The following is a 20,260-nucleotide window of genomic DNA, read 5'->3' on the forward strand; positions in this document are numbered from 1 at the left end:
TAAAGGCCCTGTGGGTCCAAATCCAACTGGATATTCAACAGAAAATGAACATCAGCGAAGCACTGGCCGAAATCAAAGACCACTATTCTCTGACAAGACATTCTTGGATCAGATCTATGACGCTATATTGCAGTGTACACATACAATTCTAGAGCTTTCAATGTGTCTTCACATAAGACAGGCCTTTGAGTCAACCATTGATGCACCAAGATCTCTACCTATTTGTAGCCTAATCTTGGTAGAATCGGAAAATATTTAGAAAATGGACCTGGTGGACATCATCAGCACCACTATTGGGTACAGACTTTGCATAAAAACAATGGCAGAGGTAAAAAAACCTTTGACCACCTATTAGGAATTGGGTTCCACAAGAGCTAAAGCCATATCAGGTACTCAAAATGCTCGTATACAAAATACATCACATATCATTAATGTTAGTATAGATATTTTCCATAGTTATGAGGTCATTGCAAAATGCTACAATTGAGATTGATGAAGCTTGCTTCCCATCCAATAGAGAAGAAATTAACAATTGCAAAACTGTGCCACCCAGGCACACAGCCATGGAGAGTGTACAGTTACAGTGTGACAGGACAGAAGCTTCTGCCATTGCCTATCCCTGCTCTGATGGGTCACATTATGACTGGTGATCAACAATATGATTTTTTTGCAACATTTTGTCTAAGGGCCTGGTTTAAATTTCGGTGAATGGGTTACTCCTTCACAACTGTGACGGATATCCCGTCTGACGAAAAATGTCTCCCACAGGACATAATGGGATTTATATTTCGGTGGATAGGATATCCGTCACCATTGTGACGGAGTAACCCATCTGCCAAGATCTAAATTGGACCCTCAGAGTATGGATGTCACATAGAAGTAAGTTTAATACTCTTCAAAGTCAGCTGATACACAGGCCACCCTCTTAAGATACATCATCAAAGCAAGAGAACTAAATGTAGGTACTGGATAGATTGAAACTCTCAAAAAATAACACGCTTGAAAAAAGTGCTGAAATCTTTGGGAGGTCTTTTTCATAATGACCCACAAGCATATCACTTGATCTACCAAAAGAAGAGCAATGCTTGAACAACCTTTCGAAGAATTTGGTGTACAAAGAGAAAAATGGACACAATAACATGGGATGAATCAGTTGAGTCATGATTAAAGCTTTTTCGGGGATACGGCTTGCTAAAACAGTGTTTTAGACTCACAATTTATCCTTCTTGAAAAACATATTTGTACAAAAATGTGTGTGTTAATGGAAATATGGTGTATTTATTCAGTGTTGTTAGAAGGCAAAGGATTTGAGTTAATTCAATTTCGGTTTTGTTAAAATTTAAAACAAATAGTTTGTGGTGATTATAATTTTGTTTTTATTCTTTCTTTTTAGTATTAACATTTTCCATTGTTTTCCTTATTTCTGCCTCTAAATTTATATTAGATTTGTGTTTCTTATATTCAGTTTGTGTTCTTCAAATGATAATGTCTTGCTTGATAAAACAATAACAAGTAAAATATGCTCTTTCCCACTAGATAGGATTGATTGCATAAGTCTTGAAATTCATATTTACCACTTTTACATATGATGAAGAATGTTTCAGAGAAACACTTGTTCTTACATTATTCTATTGTACTGCATGGTCGAAATTACTGATACTAAAATGACCATATGCAAGTCAGGGAACAGAACGACAATAAATAATCAGATCTCTATTGGTGGAGGAAACTAAACCTGCAATTAATCCTCAGTGTGATTTATTTGGCTAAGGTTGGATGGATCTGAGCCAATCGAAGATGGGCTATATTGCAATGGAATCCCCATAGCATACTCCAGTCAACTGGATCGCCACCAGTGTATAATGCTAAATTGTTTACCATTTCATGTATGATCAGAAGGTAAAAAGAGTAAGGTACTGTCTGTTTTAGTAATTCACTGATGATTCTATTCCACAGGCCATTTTGGAATAACAATATCCTTTTAACAGTTGACATATGAAATGTATTTTGTTTTCTCATTGGTTGCTTACAGGACAAGTTACATGCAATTTCCAATTTCAAATATTACAAAACTTACTCCCAAAATTTCAATCTTCCTCCTTGGTAAGAATCCTCTATTATGCGATTGATTCCCCCTTGCACTACCACAGCTCTGATGATAACTGCTATAAAGCCGGCCACTATGATCACGATCTGGAACACATCAGTCCACACAACGGCTTTTATGCCACCCTACAAAACATAAGATTTTGAGTTATCATAAGTCTTAAATAAAGTCAATTTATCATTGCTATAAAATTGAATGATGTTGCAAATCTTTACCAAACTGTTTACCTGCTCCAAACTGTATGTGAATATTGAAAAAAGTAACATCAGCCAGAAAAGGGGCTGCTTTGTCTGATTCCTTTCTTCTTTGTTGGGCAAGTATCATAGAGCCTCAAGCAAGACTAAGCTTTGGGCATAAAATATCTTGAGAAAATTCTCCAGTCTTCATATTTTCAACTACACATTTGAAGATGAACAATAAACAAAATATATTTTTACCTTTGTGTCATAGGCCTTTGCTCTGAGGATCAAAGGCAGGAAAGCATCTAGGAAAGCTATATTTGACATAATATGTAGGGCAAATTAATGAAAGATTTGAATTTAAGACATAATGATTACAAAAATGAACCAAGAATTGAAATTTCACTGATGCCAATTTTCTAAATTTTGAAACGTTTCTCAACTTTCTCAAATTTAAAAAGTCTGTGAACTACAGATAAAAAGCAGATGAACAAAAACTGCTCAAGTAGGTTCTGAAGGAAGAAACGCCAAGCAAAACTGAATGGTAACTAAAGATTTTTATTGGCAAAAAAACTTGGAGGGGGGGCGGTGAATTCTCCCTCATATGTCCCTTTAGCCTGGAAAGCCACATTTTTGTGTAATGCTGGAAAAGGTACACAGACATTGCAAGTGTTAAAATAAATTTGCCATTTATAACTTAGGGAGTGGGTGCACGTAGTACTCCCCTTCCCCCCTCCCATGCCAAGGCCCAGCCCCTCCCTACAACGCTGGCTAAGAGCCCACAAATGCAAAATAAAATGATGCAAGAACATTGTTTTATTGTACATTTGCTGACTCTGAGCCAGGCAGTGGGGCAACACTCCTCTGTCATTGCGAGGAGCCACTGCTGCACAATTGTTTATACAATAAAATGAGAGTGAAAAGCTGCAAGGTTGGCAGTTTTGCAATTTATGGTGTCACCAGAACATCTCAATCCATTGATGTGAGGTTCCATGGCTCGATAGAGGGGTTCAGGTGACATCATAAACCATGGGAATGAACACAGATTGGTTTGCAGATGTCACCAATGGGAGAAAAATTGGGAAAACTGCTGGCTGCTGTACTGGGCTGACATGCCACGCACTGTGATTAAACAAATCGAAGATGCTGCAGGCAGAGTTTGTACTCAACATTTCGAGATCTCATCTATCTTTAAGACCTATTACTCAGGTCTGTATCAGGAGGAACTGGGATAGAGTGCTAACAGTATCTATTGGGCTCTTTAGACTTACCTAAACTAACAACAAGTGATAGAGATTTGCTTGATGCTGAATTCTCAGCAATTGAGCTTAGCTGGGTTATCGCCAGAATACTTTCAGGAAAAGCGCCAGTGCCGGGCTACATTCCATTGTGAGTATATAAAATCTTTATACCTATAATTACGCCACATTTTTGGAAGTGCTAAAAGAATTTGGTAACATCGGAGAGGTCTATGCTCCTGAAATGAAGCCACTACAACAGAGTGTAGCTCATACCAGCCTATTTCATTTCTCAATGCCGACTCTAAAATATCTATTAAGCTTCTGGCCAATCGGGTCATTAAGATCATTTCTCAGCTTGTATCTTCTGAACATCATAGCTTCATCCCAGGGAAGGATATGACCTAGCATACGAATGTAACTACTGCATTAAAATAGAGCATGCTGAGACTATCTAGAAACCTCTTAACATCATTCTACTCGATGCTGAGAAAGCATTTGATTGTGTATCCTGGAAGTTCCTTTGGGAATTACTTTCACAATTTAACTTCAGGTATAGATTTATTAATTTGGTTAAGGCTATTTATAAGGCTCAGAGAGCTCTGGTTAGATACATCAGAAATTAACACCTGTTATTGATATTTTACGCGGCACTCGACAAAGCAGTCAGCTCTCACGTATTTCTTATGCTCTATATATGGCACCATATGTTAGACTTTTACTTGAAAACATCCCCAATAATCGGGATCTAAAATATATCTTTTTCATTCACTGTCATTTTACATTTCTCACAGGTACTTTAAAACAACAGATTCCATAATTACAATTGCGCACCTGTTGCCCGTTTGTGGTCGCGTTGGTTGCTGCTGTTCTTTTCTGGACCATCTACCTCTCGCCGGACCCGCTCCGCGGGTCCCGCATCGCTGCTTGGCCACAGGAGTACGCCGGGGGAAAGTGTTTTGAGACTCAGGGCGCTGGTCAGACTTGCAGGGCTGCGAGCAGTGTGGTCAGGAACTCCATATCCCAGAAGTCCCTGATAGCCCGGCTGAGAACACCTGGGCCGCTCTCCCTGCAAGCTCCGCCCCCTCACCAACGGACCTAAAAGCCCTTGCTTCTACCGCCTCTCTGGGACCCTCTAATTGCGCACCTGTTGCCCGTTTGTGGTCGCGTTGGTTGCTGCTGTTCTTTTCTGGACCATCTACCCCTCGCCGGACCCGCTCCGCGGGTCCCGCATCGCTGCTTGGCCACAGGAGTACGCCGGGGGAAAGTGTTTTGAGACTCAGGGCGCTGGTCAGACTTGCAGGGTTGCGAGCAGTGTGGTCAGGGACTCCATATCCCAGGAGTCCCTGATAGCCCGGCTGAGAACACCTGGGCCGCTCTCCCTGCAAGCTCCGCCCCCTCACCAACGGACCTAAAAGCCCTTGCTTCTACCGCCTCTCTGGGACCCTCTAATTGCGCACCTGTTGCCCGTTTGTGGTCGCGTTGGTTGCTGCTGTTCTTTTCTGGACCATCTACCCCTCGCCGGACCCGCTCCGCGGGTCCCGCATCGCTGCTTGGCCACAGGAGTACGCCGGGGGAAAGTGTTTTGAGACTCAGGGCGCTGGTCAGACTTGCAGGGCTGCGAGCAGTGTGGTCAGGGACTCCATATCCCAGGAGTCCCTGATAGCCCGGCTGAGAACACCTGGGCCGCTCTCCCTGCAAGCTCCGCCCCCTCACCAACGGACCTAAAAGCCCTTGCTTCTACCGCCTCTCTGGGACCCTCTAATTGCGCACCTGTTGCCCGTTTGTGGTCGCGTTGGTTGCTGCTGTTCTTTTCTGGACCATCTACCCCTCGCCGGACCCGCTCCGCGGGTCCCGCATCGCTGCTTGGCCACAGGAGTACGCCGGGGGAAAGTGTTTTGAGACTCAGGGCGCTGGTCAGACTTGCAGGGCTGCGAGCAGTGTGGTCAGGGACTCCATATCCCAGGAGTCCCTGATAGCCCGGCTGAGAACACCTGGGCCGCTCTCCCTGCAAACTCCGCCCCCTCACCAACGGACCTAAAAGCCCTTGCTTCTACCGCCTCTCTGGGACCCTCTAATTGCGCACCTGTTGCCCGTTTGTGGTCGCGTTGGTTGCTGCTGTTCTTTTCTGGACCATCTACCCCTCGCCGGACCCGCTCCGCGGGTCCCGCATCGCTGCTTGGCCACAGGAGTACGCCGGGGGAAAGTGTTTTGAGACTCAGGGCGCTGGTCAGACTTGCAGGGCTGCGAGCAGTGTGGTCAGGGACTCCATATCCCAGGAGTCCCTGATTGCCCGGCTGAGAACACCTGGGCCGCTCTCCCTGCAAGCTCCGCCCCCTCACCAACGGACCTAAAAGCCCTTGCTTCTACCGCCTCTCTGGGACCCTCTAATTGCGCACCTGTTGCCCGTTTGTGGTCGCGTTGGTTGCTGCTGTTCTTTTCTGGACCATCTACCCCTCGCCGGACCCGCTCCGCGGGTCCCGCATCGCTGCTTGGCCACAGGAGTACGCCGGGGGAAAGTGTTTTGAGACTCAGGGCGCTGGTCAGACTTGCAGGGCTGCGAGCAGTGTGGTCAGGGACTCCATATCCCAGGAGTCCCTGATAGCCCGGCTGAGAACACCTGGGCCGCTCTCCCTGCAAGCTCCGCCCCCTCACCAACGGACCTAAAAGCCCTTGCTTCTACCGCCTCTCTGGGACCCTCTAATTGCGCACCTGTTGCCCGTTTGTGGTCGCGTTGGTTGCTGCTGTTCTTTTCTGGACCATCTACCCCTCGCCGGACCCGCTCCGCGGGTCCCGCATCGCTGCTTGGCCACAGGAGTACGCCGGGGGAAAGTGTTTTGAGACTCAGGGCGCTGGTCAGACTTGCAGGGCTGCGAGCAGTGTGGTCAGGGACTCCATATCCCAGGAGTCCCTGATAGCCCGGCTGAGAACACCTGGGCCGCTCTCCCTGCAAGCTCCGCCCCCTCACCAATTACCCTCCCTATATACCAACGCTTACTCCTCGCTGCGCGGGAGCGTGCGGGAGCGCGCCGGGAGAAGCCCGGGACAAGGGCGGGACCGTCTGTGGCCGTCCGGGGCCGCAGGAGGCCGGGCTGGGCCACCCCCCTTATTGCTGACTCATTGTATCTTCTCTAGTAAGTGACATTTTGGTTGAGATTGATGATGACTATGGCAATGTCTACATCGATAAGTTCTGTTTCCAGTCACTTGATAACTCCCCCGGTTGAGACTGGTCCACCAGCAATTGGCCCCCTAGACAAATTCTTTTTTAGCCGTTCATTGTCAATTGACAAGGAGTTATCACTGGCAGAGAGGCGCGCAGAGCGTAGATTGTCTATAGAATTACTTAAGAATTCTGTGGACAAGCTCCCAAATCTAGCGTACCCCACCCTGGTGACCCCTTTGTCATCATTGAACCTCCCTGCTGCAACTGAATACTTTGAGGGCCAAGCTCAAACAATAAATAAGGATGTTGCAACAGAATTGAATAATCCTTGTGGGAGTAATACTCAATCTACATTGCTCCCTGATTCTGGTGCTCAGGCCATATCGGCCCAACCTAAGCTGGGGTCTAAAAGGAAAAGATCAGCCCCAGCAAGGAGATGTAAAATGGCGGCCAAACCACCTCAAAAGCACAGGAAGCTACACAAACTCGTGAACACTGGAGAGGTTGTCACTGAAGAAACTCAGAGTGTAGAAAGTGTTTTACACACCAAACTTGCCCTTTCGGCCAGTCAAGACACAGAAGACAATTCTTGTACTGACTCCACTGTACCAAATAATGAAAATGTGTTATCACTTGTAAATGTACTCCCTGAGTTGGAAAAACTACTTAGATCTTTGCTTAACCCTTTTGAGGATAGAATTGACAAGCTCGCAGAAAGGCTAAATCATTTCGAGCAGTCAACATTAGACAATTGCTATTCCACAAAATCGCTGATTAAAGCGAATGCTGGGGTGGATGCAAGAATAAATTCTCAGGTCCTTAATAATCCTGCTACCCAGGAAAAGGGAAGAAGGCCCCAAAATAATTCTCCTTTACCCCCCAAGCAAAGCAAATCCACAGTCAAAGCAACTACAAAACCCACAGAAAAATCTGACAGATTGAAAGTCGGCTCTGTTTTAACTCAGCCGACTATTATACACCCTATACAGTCCTCAACTCAGCAGGTACTAAATCCCCCAATTACTAAGAGTGCAGAGGCTACAGCTTGTCCCCAAGTGGACAAAGCACTAACAATTGCAGAAGTAACTAATAACATGCAGGTAGCCTCAAACATTCCGGTGGGAGGGAACAGGGCCAACGTTCGTCTTGTGGTAGATAAAATTCTAGTACCGATCCAACTAAATAATAAACAACAGGCGTTGAAGCCCGCCTCCCAACCCGTCCCCCAAGTTCCTAAATCAATCCCACCACCCTTGGTAAAGCCACCTTACAGAAAACCCCCGATTAATCTCACTCCAGATTCCTTCCCCTATGTAGCAGTCCTTATAAATGTACCATCATTACCGTCAGGGCAGAGAGAAACTTTCCAGACGCTTAAAAACAAGTTCATGCACTGGTTAAAGGAAAATCGTCCTCTGCCTGGTGATATCGACGGGTTAATCATAGGGGTAAGGAGAATAGACTGGATGGGATACACACCGAAAACCTTAGGTGGGGACTGTATAGTGGTTAATTTCCAAGACCCAAGGGTGGCGGGATGGATAACCAGGCAGGGATGGGGAACAAACAAGGGAGGTATTGGAATTGTGGACCTTACCTTTTTTTACCCCCGATCAGCTAGCGTAACAACTAGCTTGCTCAGCGAACCCCTAATCCCCCCTACTGTATCATGGCCAGTCAATTCTCTACTACCTCCTTTAGTTGGTCACAACCATAATACATATATAAATCACAACTCTTATGTAGGATGGCAGGACCCTGGACGGGGATATTGACAAACCAGCACAGTTAGGAAGCGGGAGAGTTATAACGAGCCAAAAGGGGTTTGGGACGTTAATGTTGATATCACAATTGCAAACGAAACGGCCAATAATATGGAGACGGGGAGTTTGGTTGAAGAAGGTGGTTCTAGACTAGAAATTTTAAACACCAATGTAATGGTACCGCCGTCAAAGATTGTTAACACGATTGTAGATCACATGGATGTTCGGGAAAGGCAGATCAATTCTATTGAAAGTCCAATGCCATCTCTAGCATTCCTTAAAACCAACACCTTTGATGGTTCTGTGGCTAGCATCGGTACACTTCTATCCTGGAATGTTGCGGGGTTGGGCAGCAAGATGGATTCCCAATCCTGGGTGAATTTTATAAGTGGGTATGATATCTGCTGTCTTCAAGAAACCTGGGCTTGTGATTCCCTTTTTTGTTTTGGTTATCTAAACTATTGTATACCAGCCCAAAAAGGTGGAAGAGGGCGGCCAAAGGGAGGCCTCACTGTATGGGTTAAACAAGATTTGCATATTAACATCAAAATGTTGGACCTGGGAAGTAGTGATTTACAAATACTAAGAATCTCTACAGGCAAGGGTCCCCCAATAGATTTGTATAATGTCTATGCGAGAGGTAACAATGTAACTAACACACCTACCATAGAGCTGTTATCTGCTGCCATAGAGGCCACGTCTCAAGAAAGTATGTTGATAATAGCAGGAGACCTCAACAGGACTTTTGAACCCTTGGATTGTACAAACGATCCCTTAGGGAGCGAAGAGGATAATCTCTGGGGAGTACCCTCTCTATGTTTAAAGCCTGTTAAGAGATGGACAAAAGAGATTTTATTACTGAATGGTATTTGTATGGAACACGGTTTAAGAGCACTCAACGGGAGGACACTAGGGGACAAGGAGGGCGGGTATACTTTTGATAACGGTATCAGCAGGAGCAGAATTGACTACATATTGTGTAGTCTCCAGCTGTGGAAGGGGGTTGTCGACATGACCATTAGGCCCAGGGTTGAAAGTGATCACAACCCCCTCTGTGTGACTCATAGGTGGTGGAATGCAGGTGTGGGAAACTCTTCCGAAACTAATGATGATATCCCGGTCATGAGTAACGATGAACGCAGGTTAAAATGGCCAAAAGTACTGGCAAATGAGGCTACTATGACCTATATCAATAATGTGGTCGATAGTGCAATCTCTGCGATGGAAGCAGCGGCCCCAGTGGTACCAGGAGATAGTGGTATCACGGAAATCCACAACAAGTTATTTTCCCTCCTAAGACCATGCTTCTTCACCAAAAATAGGAAAGGGAAGAAAGCTAAAGAGGTGGGAAGGTGGTTTGATAGTCAATGTAGATTGGCACGACTTGAACTGGGACAAGCCATAAGGAATAGGGACCGTGATGCAGTAACAGAGAATAGGAAACTGTATAAAAGGGCCATCCATCTAGCTAAAAAGAAACGGGATGAAGACCATTGGGCCGAATTAAAAGAGGCCTCGGGTAACAAAGACTCCAGGACATTTTGGGAAATCATTAAGTGGGGTAGAGGAGCTGGCCCCGCGAAGCCAGATAACAACGTAGCAGAAGATGCTTGGGTCGATTATTTTAGACCACAGTATGCTAATGTTAATCATCCTGTGGTGGTGGGCAGTATAATACCTGTTTACGCAACTGACAATCTGTTTTCTCTTAGAGAAGCGGAAATTGCCATTAGCACCGCGAAATGTGGGAGGGCGCCAGGACCAGATGGGATTCCCCCTGACATCTTTAAATACGATGTGACTAGATGGGCGAGGTACACCTTCCTCGTAGCAAATGCCCTAGCGAAGGGGGAAGTGGTCCCAGACCTCTGGAAAGGCGCAACCATTATCCCCATACATAAGAAGGGTGACCGTTCACTGCCTGCTAATTATAAGCCTATAAGCTTAATAGCTACTATGCAGAAGGTAGTTGGGAGAATGGTAACAAATCAGCTTATGGACTGGGTTGATGACAACAACGCCCTTTCCCCATACCAAGCTGGATTTAGGCGAGCAACCAGTACCATTGACCAGGTCTTCCGGTTCACCATATTGCGGTGGAAGACTGTTGTACTGGGAAGGGGCTGCCTGTACGTCGCGTTTGTCGACCTGCGGGCGGCATTCGACCTAGTCCCCCGGTGTAAGCTATGGTTGGTTCTGCAAAAGATGGGGATTCCTGCAGACCTGCTTACATTAATCATGCGACTGCACGAGTCCAACTTTGCAAGAGTCCAGTGGGGTGGAAGCGGGGAGACAACTATGGACTTCCCAGTTGAAAGGGGCGTCCGGCAGGGCTGTTCCATGGCCCCTTTACTGTTCTCGTTATTTATTAACGGGATTGTTGAGAGAATGTTGAAGGCTAGTGTAGATGCCCCATCGTTAGCGGACACCAGGGTTCCGATCCTGATGTTCGCTGACGACACTCTTATCTTATCTAAGACCCCTATGGGGCTGCAACGTGCATTAAACATTTTCGATGCTTTTTGCGCTGAACATGGCCTAGAGGTGAACGTGGGAAAAACAAAATTAATGGCCTTTTCCCCAGGTCGTAGGAACTACCCCAAAGTAACCTTAAATAATAGCAGGCTAGATACTGTTGCAGAATTCACGTACTTGGGGGTACAGATCGCAGAGGGCACTGGCTGGGCGCATCATGTGGATAAAGTGGTCCTTAAACACCAGCAGCTCTGAGGTGCCCTAAGGGGCGAACACCGTAAATCTAAGACAAAGCCTATAAAACCCGCACTTATGGTGTATGACGCGAAGGTCTTGGGTGCCACATTATATGGCGCAGAGTTATGGGCCTGGGATAGTATTGCGGCACTGCAGACTTCTGAGAACAAGTTTTTGCGAGGGATCACAGGACTTCCACAGAGCACCCCCTTAACCCCATTGTTTCTGGAACTGGGTAGGCGTTCTATTATAGACAGAGCCCGATTGCGCCCAGTCCTTTACTGGAGACGCCTCTGGACGACTCCAGAAATAAGACAATACGCGGAGGGTTTTCTATGGATAATCCAGGAAGATACCTTCCACAAGATAAAATGGCTAAAACATCTGAAGTCTATGCTAGTTAACCTAGGGTTTTCAAATCTTTGGAACAATTCTGTGGGAGAGATCTTCCCTAGCAAGGAAGACCTAAAAAAACAGTATTGGGATTGGGTGGGTGTCAAATTGCTGAAAGACACCAGGGCCGACTCTATGTCTGGTCGTTTCCTGGAGACAAAAATCTTTCCTGCCCTAGAAAACTACTGGGATAACATCACGGTACCAATGGACAGGAAACTGGTCTTTCAGTTAAGATCTGGATCTATCCCCCTGAAGAAAATGACAGCTTGCTGGAATAGATCGACCAATAACTTATGTCCAGCATGTGAAAATGCCGAAGAGAGCATAGGCCATTTCCTATTTGTATGTCAAGCTTACATAAAACAGAGGACAAAATGGCTCATGCCGGTATGTAAAAACCTGGGGACACGCGATAGCACTGTGGCTTTAAGAATCTTATGTACAACAACTCAGGATTCGATAGTCATAGGGGTGGCCAAATATCTGGGCTGGGCCTGGGCAATTAGACGACGGGCTCTGGGGGAAATTAGGTAATTAGGTATTTCTTTTAATAATGGTTAATGTAATATATTTGTTACACTAATGGTTTTTTGTATACAACATTGTATGAGCTGCACTTTATGTTTAATGAATTTTTTATTGTTATCATGTATTATTGTGTAACTGTTTTAAATTCCATGTGCTTTTATGAGAATTGTCTCGAATAAAGCTTATACAACATATTTAATATTTATGTAGAAGGGGAAGAAAGAGCAGAGTTCTTTAAAATGTTTTAAACTCCCAATAATTGAAGGTGGATGGGCAATTCTTGACTGGTGCCTCTTCTACTGGGCCAGCATGGCTAACTGTATCAGCAAGCATGCTGTATGGTCTTTATCCTGAGAACTGGCTTCACCCCATTTAATTTGTGAAGGACCTGGACACCTGCCATATTAAATTCAAGAGTAGAGAATTATTTAAAAAGATTAGATTTAAGACCACTTCAGCTTTTGAAAAGATTTGGACTAATATGAGGAGGTTTTGTAAAATGTCATCTTTTCATGCCTGTATACCGCTGCTCAGCAATCCAGACCTACCCGATTGTTTTGCTCCTCTTACTATGGCACTTGAGCAAACTCAGGTATTAAGCAAATAGACAATTTGATGAATGAGTTTGGGTTAAAAACATTTTCAGATTTGCAGGCAGAATTTGCCATAATGCGTAGTGATTTTTTAATGCTTACAGATCCGGATCATCCTATTGAGTAGAGACACTAACATCATAATCCCATTGGTCCAGCCTGATATTGCACAACTGATTTTTGACAAACATCAATCTAGTATCTCAGAAAAATATAGCTACCTTATCAATCTCTGGCAAATTATCTAGGAATATGGGCTGATAAATGGACCAATAGCTTAGGAGGGGAGGTCACAGAACAAGAATTTACTTGTATTCTTGGGTGAATCTGCAAGGTTATTACTCCCACCTGACTGAGTGGTCCGATTTACCATACACTGTTTGATTTCTATAATACCTGTTCAAAACTTGTAGCATTCGGGTCCTCTGTCCAGCAACAAATACTTCTTGTACAACCTCTTGGAGAGATTATTATTCCAAAAAACGGGCACAGGATGTACTGAATGGTCTTTTATGTCCTCTCCATCGCTAGATTAAATATTTTGAGGGACCGGAAGTCTGCTTTTCTGCCTAAATAGGAGTGGTGGAAAGGGATAATGGAGGCGTATGAATTGGAATGCCAGATAGCGAAGATTAGAGGGTCTATGGTGAAATGTTATCATATTGGGGGGAATTTTAGAGATTATTAAGCATCAGATTAGGGATTGATGTATATTTTGACTATGTTGATCAGCTGCTCTCTAATGATTTATTTGAATACAGTGAATCAATAGCCTTAATCACTAATGAAATTCAAACTCCTGAATCTGTAAGCAACATTGATTCAACATGTCATTAATGAGTGTAAGTCAGCGGGTACAGTACTGAGCATGTATCTGTAACTAAGCTTTCCTATGTTTTAATATACGGTCTAAAATTTATTTTTAATCTATCCCTCCGGAAAGTGCTGAACTGAAACATAATTAGAAAAATTATGTAGTTCAACCCATTCCCCTCTGTTTCATTATTTTTTATCTTTCCCGAGATTCAAGATGAGAGAGCATTAACTAAACACATTTAGAGCCCTTGTCTATAAAGCAAAAATTCTCTGTGTGTTATTGAAGGCCAACAGAGGGGTGGATGAAACTTGAATGAGTGTTTCATAAACATCTGAAGGGAATATTACGGCAACATGGAGAAAATTATTGCAGTCTTCATGACCTTGCCTCAGAACTGGGAAGGTTGTTGGTGCCCCCTTCATTTTATCTAAGGACAGAAAGTGTTATGCTTAAAAACACAAGGCCGTATTTATCTAGATGTAACACAGCACTCCAAGTGACCTTGTTGTGCTGCGTTTCAGGGAAAGGTCAGTAATGTAACATATTTATCAGAATTCGGTGCATTCCTGCCTTTTCCCTGCACAGGTGCACAATGGACTGTCTAGCACCAACACAAGCACCCTTGCACCATGGTGCAATGGCGCCTGCATTGCATGCAGGATAATGTTTGTACAGGAAGGGGCACCTTCTGCACAAAAACAATCCCCTGAGGCCCTCTTCTCTTTCTATGTGTGCTGCAGAAAGGTGAGGCTCTTCTGCATTCAGAACACTCATCTACATTCCGATGGGTATTCCTGGGCAGGAAGGAATGGGATACTTGCACTTCAATAGGTAGTGTCCTGTCCACACACAAAACACTGATTTACCCCCCACAGATAACCTGGCAGACGGGACTGAGTTGAAAGGGATCCTTGTGCACTTCAGTGAGCTGCTTTGCAGTCACCCTCTACAAACAAAGGCAATTTTGGATGTAAGTACTGGGTCTCTGACCACCTAAAAGCAGACACTTCATTATCTTGAGCTGAACCGCTGTCAGAAGGACTGCTGCACTGCCTATAGGAATCAACTGGACTCCTTTCCGGAAGGACGGCTTTTTTGCTGGTTGCCTTACTGCCTGCTGCTCCCTGATTCTGCTGGAAGGAGAGCTAGACTCTGCCTTCCCTCCAAGGGCTTGCTGGCTTTCCTCCTGTTTTCTGAACACAAATGTCTTCCTGCAATTCTGCTGGGGATGATGGAATCTGATATCTGTGAGTTTTACTTTTACCTGAAGTGCCCTCTTCACGTTCTGTGCCTCAGAAGTGGGTTCTGCAGCTGTTTTGCTACAAAACTGATGCATTGTTACCACTGCCCCGGTTGGAACCAATGCATTGCCCTTTGACACTGATGCAGAGGTTGTTCGATGACAGTGGTTCCACAGCCTGCGTGTCCCGCTGATGACGTTCTGTGTGGCTCGACGACGACGCATTGCCTTCATTTCAGCAATGACAACGCATTGCTTTCACCTCAGCGAAGCTCAACAATGACACAGCATTCTGACTGCATGGAAAAGATCAACGCATCAAGCACTCAGACTCGATGCTTTACTCCAGCCAATGTACTTTCTCAGTGGGCCCTGCATGGGTCCTGTAGCTGGCCGGCACTGCATCGCGGTCGGACTGAACTTTGGATTTGCACTGGCCCATCGCGACCTCAAGTAATCTTTTGACTGCTAGTGACTTCTAAGCACTGTTATTTCATTCAATCTGTAAAAATGTATATCCAAACTTCTATTGATTTGTTTCATACTCTTTTGGTCTTGGTTTACTCAGATGAACATTCTCTGTTTGTCTAAACCTGTGTGGAGTATTTCTGTGGTGTATTCATTGTGATACTGTGTGTGCGTGTTGGACAAATTCTTTACACGTTGCCTCTTCAGATAAGCCTGACTGCTCTGTGCCAAGCTACCAGAGGGTGAGCACATGATACATTTTAGTGTATAGCTTAGCCTGACTAGAGAGGTGGTTCCTGCATGGCCTGGGTGGATACATCAGCCAACTAGAAATCCCATCTGTAACATTCCCACTTTGCCCACACAAAGCTTTTTGCTGCAGAACTTAAGGAAAAAACAGAAATTCAAAAAATAGTAATCTAATCTTGAGAAGCCTTACCCAGCCACAGTGTCCTATGTAGGATCTGCAGGGGTTGGTCTAATTATAAAGGTAAAACTCTTGATCAGGATGAATTGTAAACACGTGGCACCTTAATTGTAGTTCAGAGGCAATAGATGTCTAGCTCCTGATCCTCTATACTTCTTGAAGAGGGGAAACCAACAACCCATTTTTAACACTGCTAAATCTCCAGTACATTTCATAAGGTACCTAGGTCGGGTCAACTGCACCCTACTGGCTTTTATTGAATTCTGAGTTCCTTTTAATTTCTATGGAACAGTTTGATTTTTTAATTCTGATCCTTACCTCTTATTTTCCGATGGTTGTCATTTAGATCATATTGAATGTATTAAATTAGTAAGGGACTTTAAACTTCTTTCTTAAATATAATGTTGTTTTGCTGTTATTGCACCTGTGCCACGTGCATTTTTTACCAAAATGTTCATGCTGCTACTGACAATATACCAAGGGTAAGCAAGGGATTCCTTACAGAAACCTGTTTACTTCAAAGGAATTAGATTATTTTGTTTTTGTGGGAGCCTCTCTCCCCTACAGTTTAACTATGGGGTTTGCTACAGGAAAAAGCCTATTGTAAGTTATCAAATGACCTTTAATTTATTTGATGACCTACCACTGTGCAATAGAAAGTGCAAACCGCTCCAGTTATAACCACCGCGCCCCAAAGATTAAGTCCAGTAACTGTAAAAAAAAAGAAAATATGAACGTTTTTTTATTAATGGGAAACATGTAAAAACGCTACATTTGGCAGGTTTTGTTTGAGACATAGAAATAAGTAATTTCGTGGCAAGAGGAACGAATTTTAATTCATTAATACATAGTTTTCAAATTATCATTTGACAAAATAAACCTTGTACACTAAGGCCCTGATTAAGAGTTAGGTGTTGCAGAGGTTGAAATTACAATTTATTGCTGATAATTCCTTCCCTGAACCGTTCAATAATGAGTTATTTGTTTGCAAATGAGGAATAACACATGGGCCCAATTATACCTACTAAAAATGTGTTGATCCATATTCTAGGTGAAATAATGGCTCTTCTCTACTTCCATGGCATACCTACTAAGCGTTCCTGTTTACCCTCTGCTTTTAATAGTGACTAAACGACAGCAGGGGAATGCTACTACTTGGAGGGCAGTTAGATCATTCAAGGCAGGTAAGACTGCTGCCAGGCATCAGCGGCCGTCGATGCTCGAACTGTGCAATAGGAGAGGGTTGGTGGAGCTGGGCTGTACTTGTGCAAGCAAATCCTGCTTGATCAGCACTGTCAGGTTATTGGTCAGTTAAATTGGGCATGTTGTTCATGCGAATATATGACATTACAACGCAAACAATTACAACGCATGCCTTTACAATGCTGTTTTTACATCGCAACTACCAATACATTGCATGATTTTACAACACATGCCATTACAATGCATTTTTAAAAGCTACTGTTACAACATATATCATTAGAACGCATACCATTAGAACGCATAATACTTTTACAATAACAGTGGGGTAAGTGTTGGATAGTGTAGGGATAAAAATTACTATTCCTACTGCAGTGAGTGCAACAGTAGGGAAAGTGTTGGATAGTGTAGGGGCAAAAATTACTATTCTAATATACCCCAAAACCCATACCCACCCTAAAACTAAAATAATCTCCATTACTTACCTTATAATGCGTTGTAATGGCATGCGTTGTAATGGTATGTGTTGTAGTGGCATGCGTTGTAGTGACATGCATTGTAATGGCATGCGTTGTAATGGCATGTAATGTAAAGGCAGTTGCTTTGTAACAGCTGCGTTTTAAAGGTAGTGCATTGTAATGACTGCATTGTAATGGTTCTTTCCCTGTTCATGCACTATGCAAATCCAGATGCAGGAACACCAGGCTGCTTGTGAATGGGCGAACAAGGTAATACCCTGAGATACAACTCTCCCGACTCATATTCTGGCTGCATATCATGATGGGGGAACATCCTTTACAACGGAACCGTTACAACGCGGTACCGTTACAACGCAGGATTTACAACGAAAGTCGTTACAACGACTTTCGCTGGAGGGCGCTCTAGGATAGGGAATAGTTAAATTTACTATCCAACACCTTCCCTACTATCCACGGGGACTGGAGTTGGAATAGTAAATTAAGCTATTCACTATCCAGCGCCCCCCAACGCAAGTCGTTGTAACGACTTGCGTTGTAAAACCTGCGTCATAACGGTACACGTTGTAACGGTACGCGTTGTACCGTCAAACATCATCAATTGGTGTTGACAAGTTATCAAGTGGAAATCCATTCCATCAGAAGCATGCATCATATACATACAGTTTCAAGAGTAGTCACCTATATCTTTTGAACTGATTAGCTAAAAACATTTCTTTGCTTTGCTAATATCACTTTCACATTTTTATCCGTGTTCCTGGGTTTTTGAGATCCAGGAGAGACGGACGTAACATGATTTGGAGTATGTGATTAAATTGGGTTACCCTTTTTAAATTGCAAATTAAAGAAAGGGTCAGTTTTCAAAATACTGCATAGATTTGCTCACTTGTGACTTATTAAACCGTAATGTCAGCCATCCCTCACTTTAACAGAAAAGCACCTTTTCATAAAGTGTTAAAACACATTTTCTGTTTTTTAGAATTACCTCACTGAACCTGATAGTGTGGCAGGCATTTTGATTTAAACTAGTTTATTTTTGCAAACAATAATTTAATGAAGTTGATTAAGACAAATCATAATCAATTATTAGAGAGTACTGGCTCTAATCAAGTTTTGTGTATCACCTCACGCCTCCTCCACTGGATTCTCTGTGGGGAAATAATATCACTTGGAAATGGGGTACGCTTCCTTTGCCTTCATGGTTGAAGGCAAATATTTATAGAAATGTGAAATCGATAATTATGAAAAAAAATCACAACCATCACTTTTTGATCCAATCCAGCTTCAAGTCAATAAGGATTCTTATAAAGCATGACTACTTACTAGTGAGGGTCTCAAGGCTCTGTGTGAGGTGGGAGGGGGTGAAATTCCGGTTCGGTCGAAGAGCAGGTCTTGAGTTCCTTCCTGAATTGCGGCAGCGATGGCGATTGCCTGTGGAGCAGAAGCCAGAAGTTCCAGGTTTTTGCAGAGAGGTAAGAGGAGGATCTTCCTCCAGCTGTGGTCGTGCGGATTCATGGATGGTGTCCAGGGCTTGTTGGGCAGAGCGGAGATGTCTGGTGGGAGTGTAGAAGGAGAGGCGGTGGTAGAGGTATGCAGGTCTGGCGTTGTGGAGAGCATTGTAGGCATGCATGAGGAGGTTTAAGGTAATTCTTTTGTTGATAGGTAGCCAGTGAAGGTCTCTTAGGTGGCCAATGATGTGGCTGTGGTGTGGGATGCTCTGGATGAGTCTGGTGGAGGCTTTCTGGATGTTCTGCAGTTTCTTTTCGAGGTTTTGGGTGGTGCCGTCGTAGAGTGAATTGCCATAGTCGAGTCTGTTGGTGACGAGCACATGGGTGACCATTTTCCTGGACTCTCTGGGGATCCACTTGAAGATCTTACGAAGCAGGCGGAGCGTGTGGAAGCAGGAGGACAAAACTGTATTAATTTGTCTTTTCATTGAGCGAGGAGTCCAGGCTGATGATGAGGTTTTGTGCGTGGTCCAGGATGAGGACTTTAGTCTTGTCGGAGTTAAGCTTGGCGCAACTGTCCTTCATCCAGGTGGCATCTGCTTTCATCCCATTCTGGAAGTTGCTCTTAGAGGCTGTGGGTTAGTTTGTGAGGGAGTGGCTCAGTTGGGTATCATTGGCGTAGGAGATGATGTTTACTCCATGGCTTCCGATGATGGCTGCCAGCAGGGCCATGTAGATGTTGAAGAAGTTGAGGCTCAGGGAGAATCCCAGAGGCACTCCGCAGATATTTCTGTGGGTTCTGAGTTAAACAGTGGAAGTCTGATTCTGTGTTCGACCAGTGAGGAAGGAATGGATCCATGCTAGGGCTTTGTCGTGGACGACAGCGTTGTGGAGTCTGGCGCAGAGGGTGTGGTGGGAGAGGATGTCGAAGGTGGCTGAGAGGTCCAGTAGGATGAGGGCAGTGGTTTTTCCACAGTCGAGGAGGGTGTGAATGTCATCTGTCACAGAGAGGAGAGCAGTTTTGGTGCTGTGGTTGCTTCTGAAGCCTGATTGAGAGAAGTCCAGGACGTGGTTTGTTCAATGAACTCGGAGAGTTGGGAGTTGAAGGATTTCTCAATGACTTTGCCTGGGAAGGGGAGCAGAGAGATGAGTCTGTAGTTCTTGAGATCCCTTTGGTCGGCAGTGGGTTTCTTCAGCAGGGGGATGATCTCTGCAGGCTTCCAGTCTGCCGGGATGGTGGTGAAATCGATGGAGCAGTTGATGGTTCGGCAGAGTTTGGGTGCGATGGAGGTGCTGGCTCTGTTGAAGATATGGTGAGGGCATGGATCCAAAGGGGCTCCAGAGTGGATGCTCTTCATAATTCTTAGGGTGTGTCAGAGAGGAAGGTGGTCCAGTGGGTAATGTCTTCTGGGGTCTTAAGCCATTGGGTGTGATGGTAGAGGTAGGGTGGGTGTGTCTTGGGTTGCAAAGCTGTCATAGATCTTCTTGATGTTGCGGTGGAA

The 20,260-nt window shown here is 44.4% G+C and overlaps 1 protein-coding gene across 1 annotated transcript in view; it reads right to left on the minus strand.

Annotated features, from left to right (window-relative positions):
* The window catches only part of LOC144821562 (sodium-coupled monocarboxylate transporter 1-like), a 310,280-nt gene that overhangs the window by 124,792 nt on the left and 165,228 nt on the right, over positions 1-20,260 (minus strand). The window contains exons 4-5 of the mRNA XM_078678751.1: positions 16,278-16,345; positions 2,078-2,232 (exon numbers count right to left, since the gene is read on the minus strand). Coding sequence (XP_078534877.1) covers positions 2,078-2,232; positions 16,278-16,345 — 223 coding nt within the window. The remainder of the gene's footprint in view (positions 1-2,077; positions 2,233-16,277; positions 16,346-20,260) is intronic.

The sequence above is a fragment of the Lissotriton helveticus genome, chromosome 1_1 (assembly GCF_964261635.1).
Source record: "Lissotriton helveticus chromosome 1_1, aLisHel1.1, whole genome shotgun sequence".
Taxonomy (NCBI): domain Eukaryota; kingdom Metazoa; phylum Chordata; class Amphibia; order Caudata; family Salamandridae; genus Lissotriton; species Lissotriton helveticus.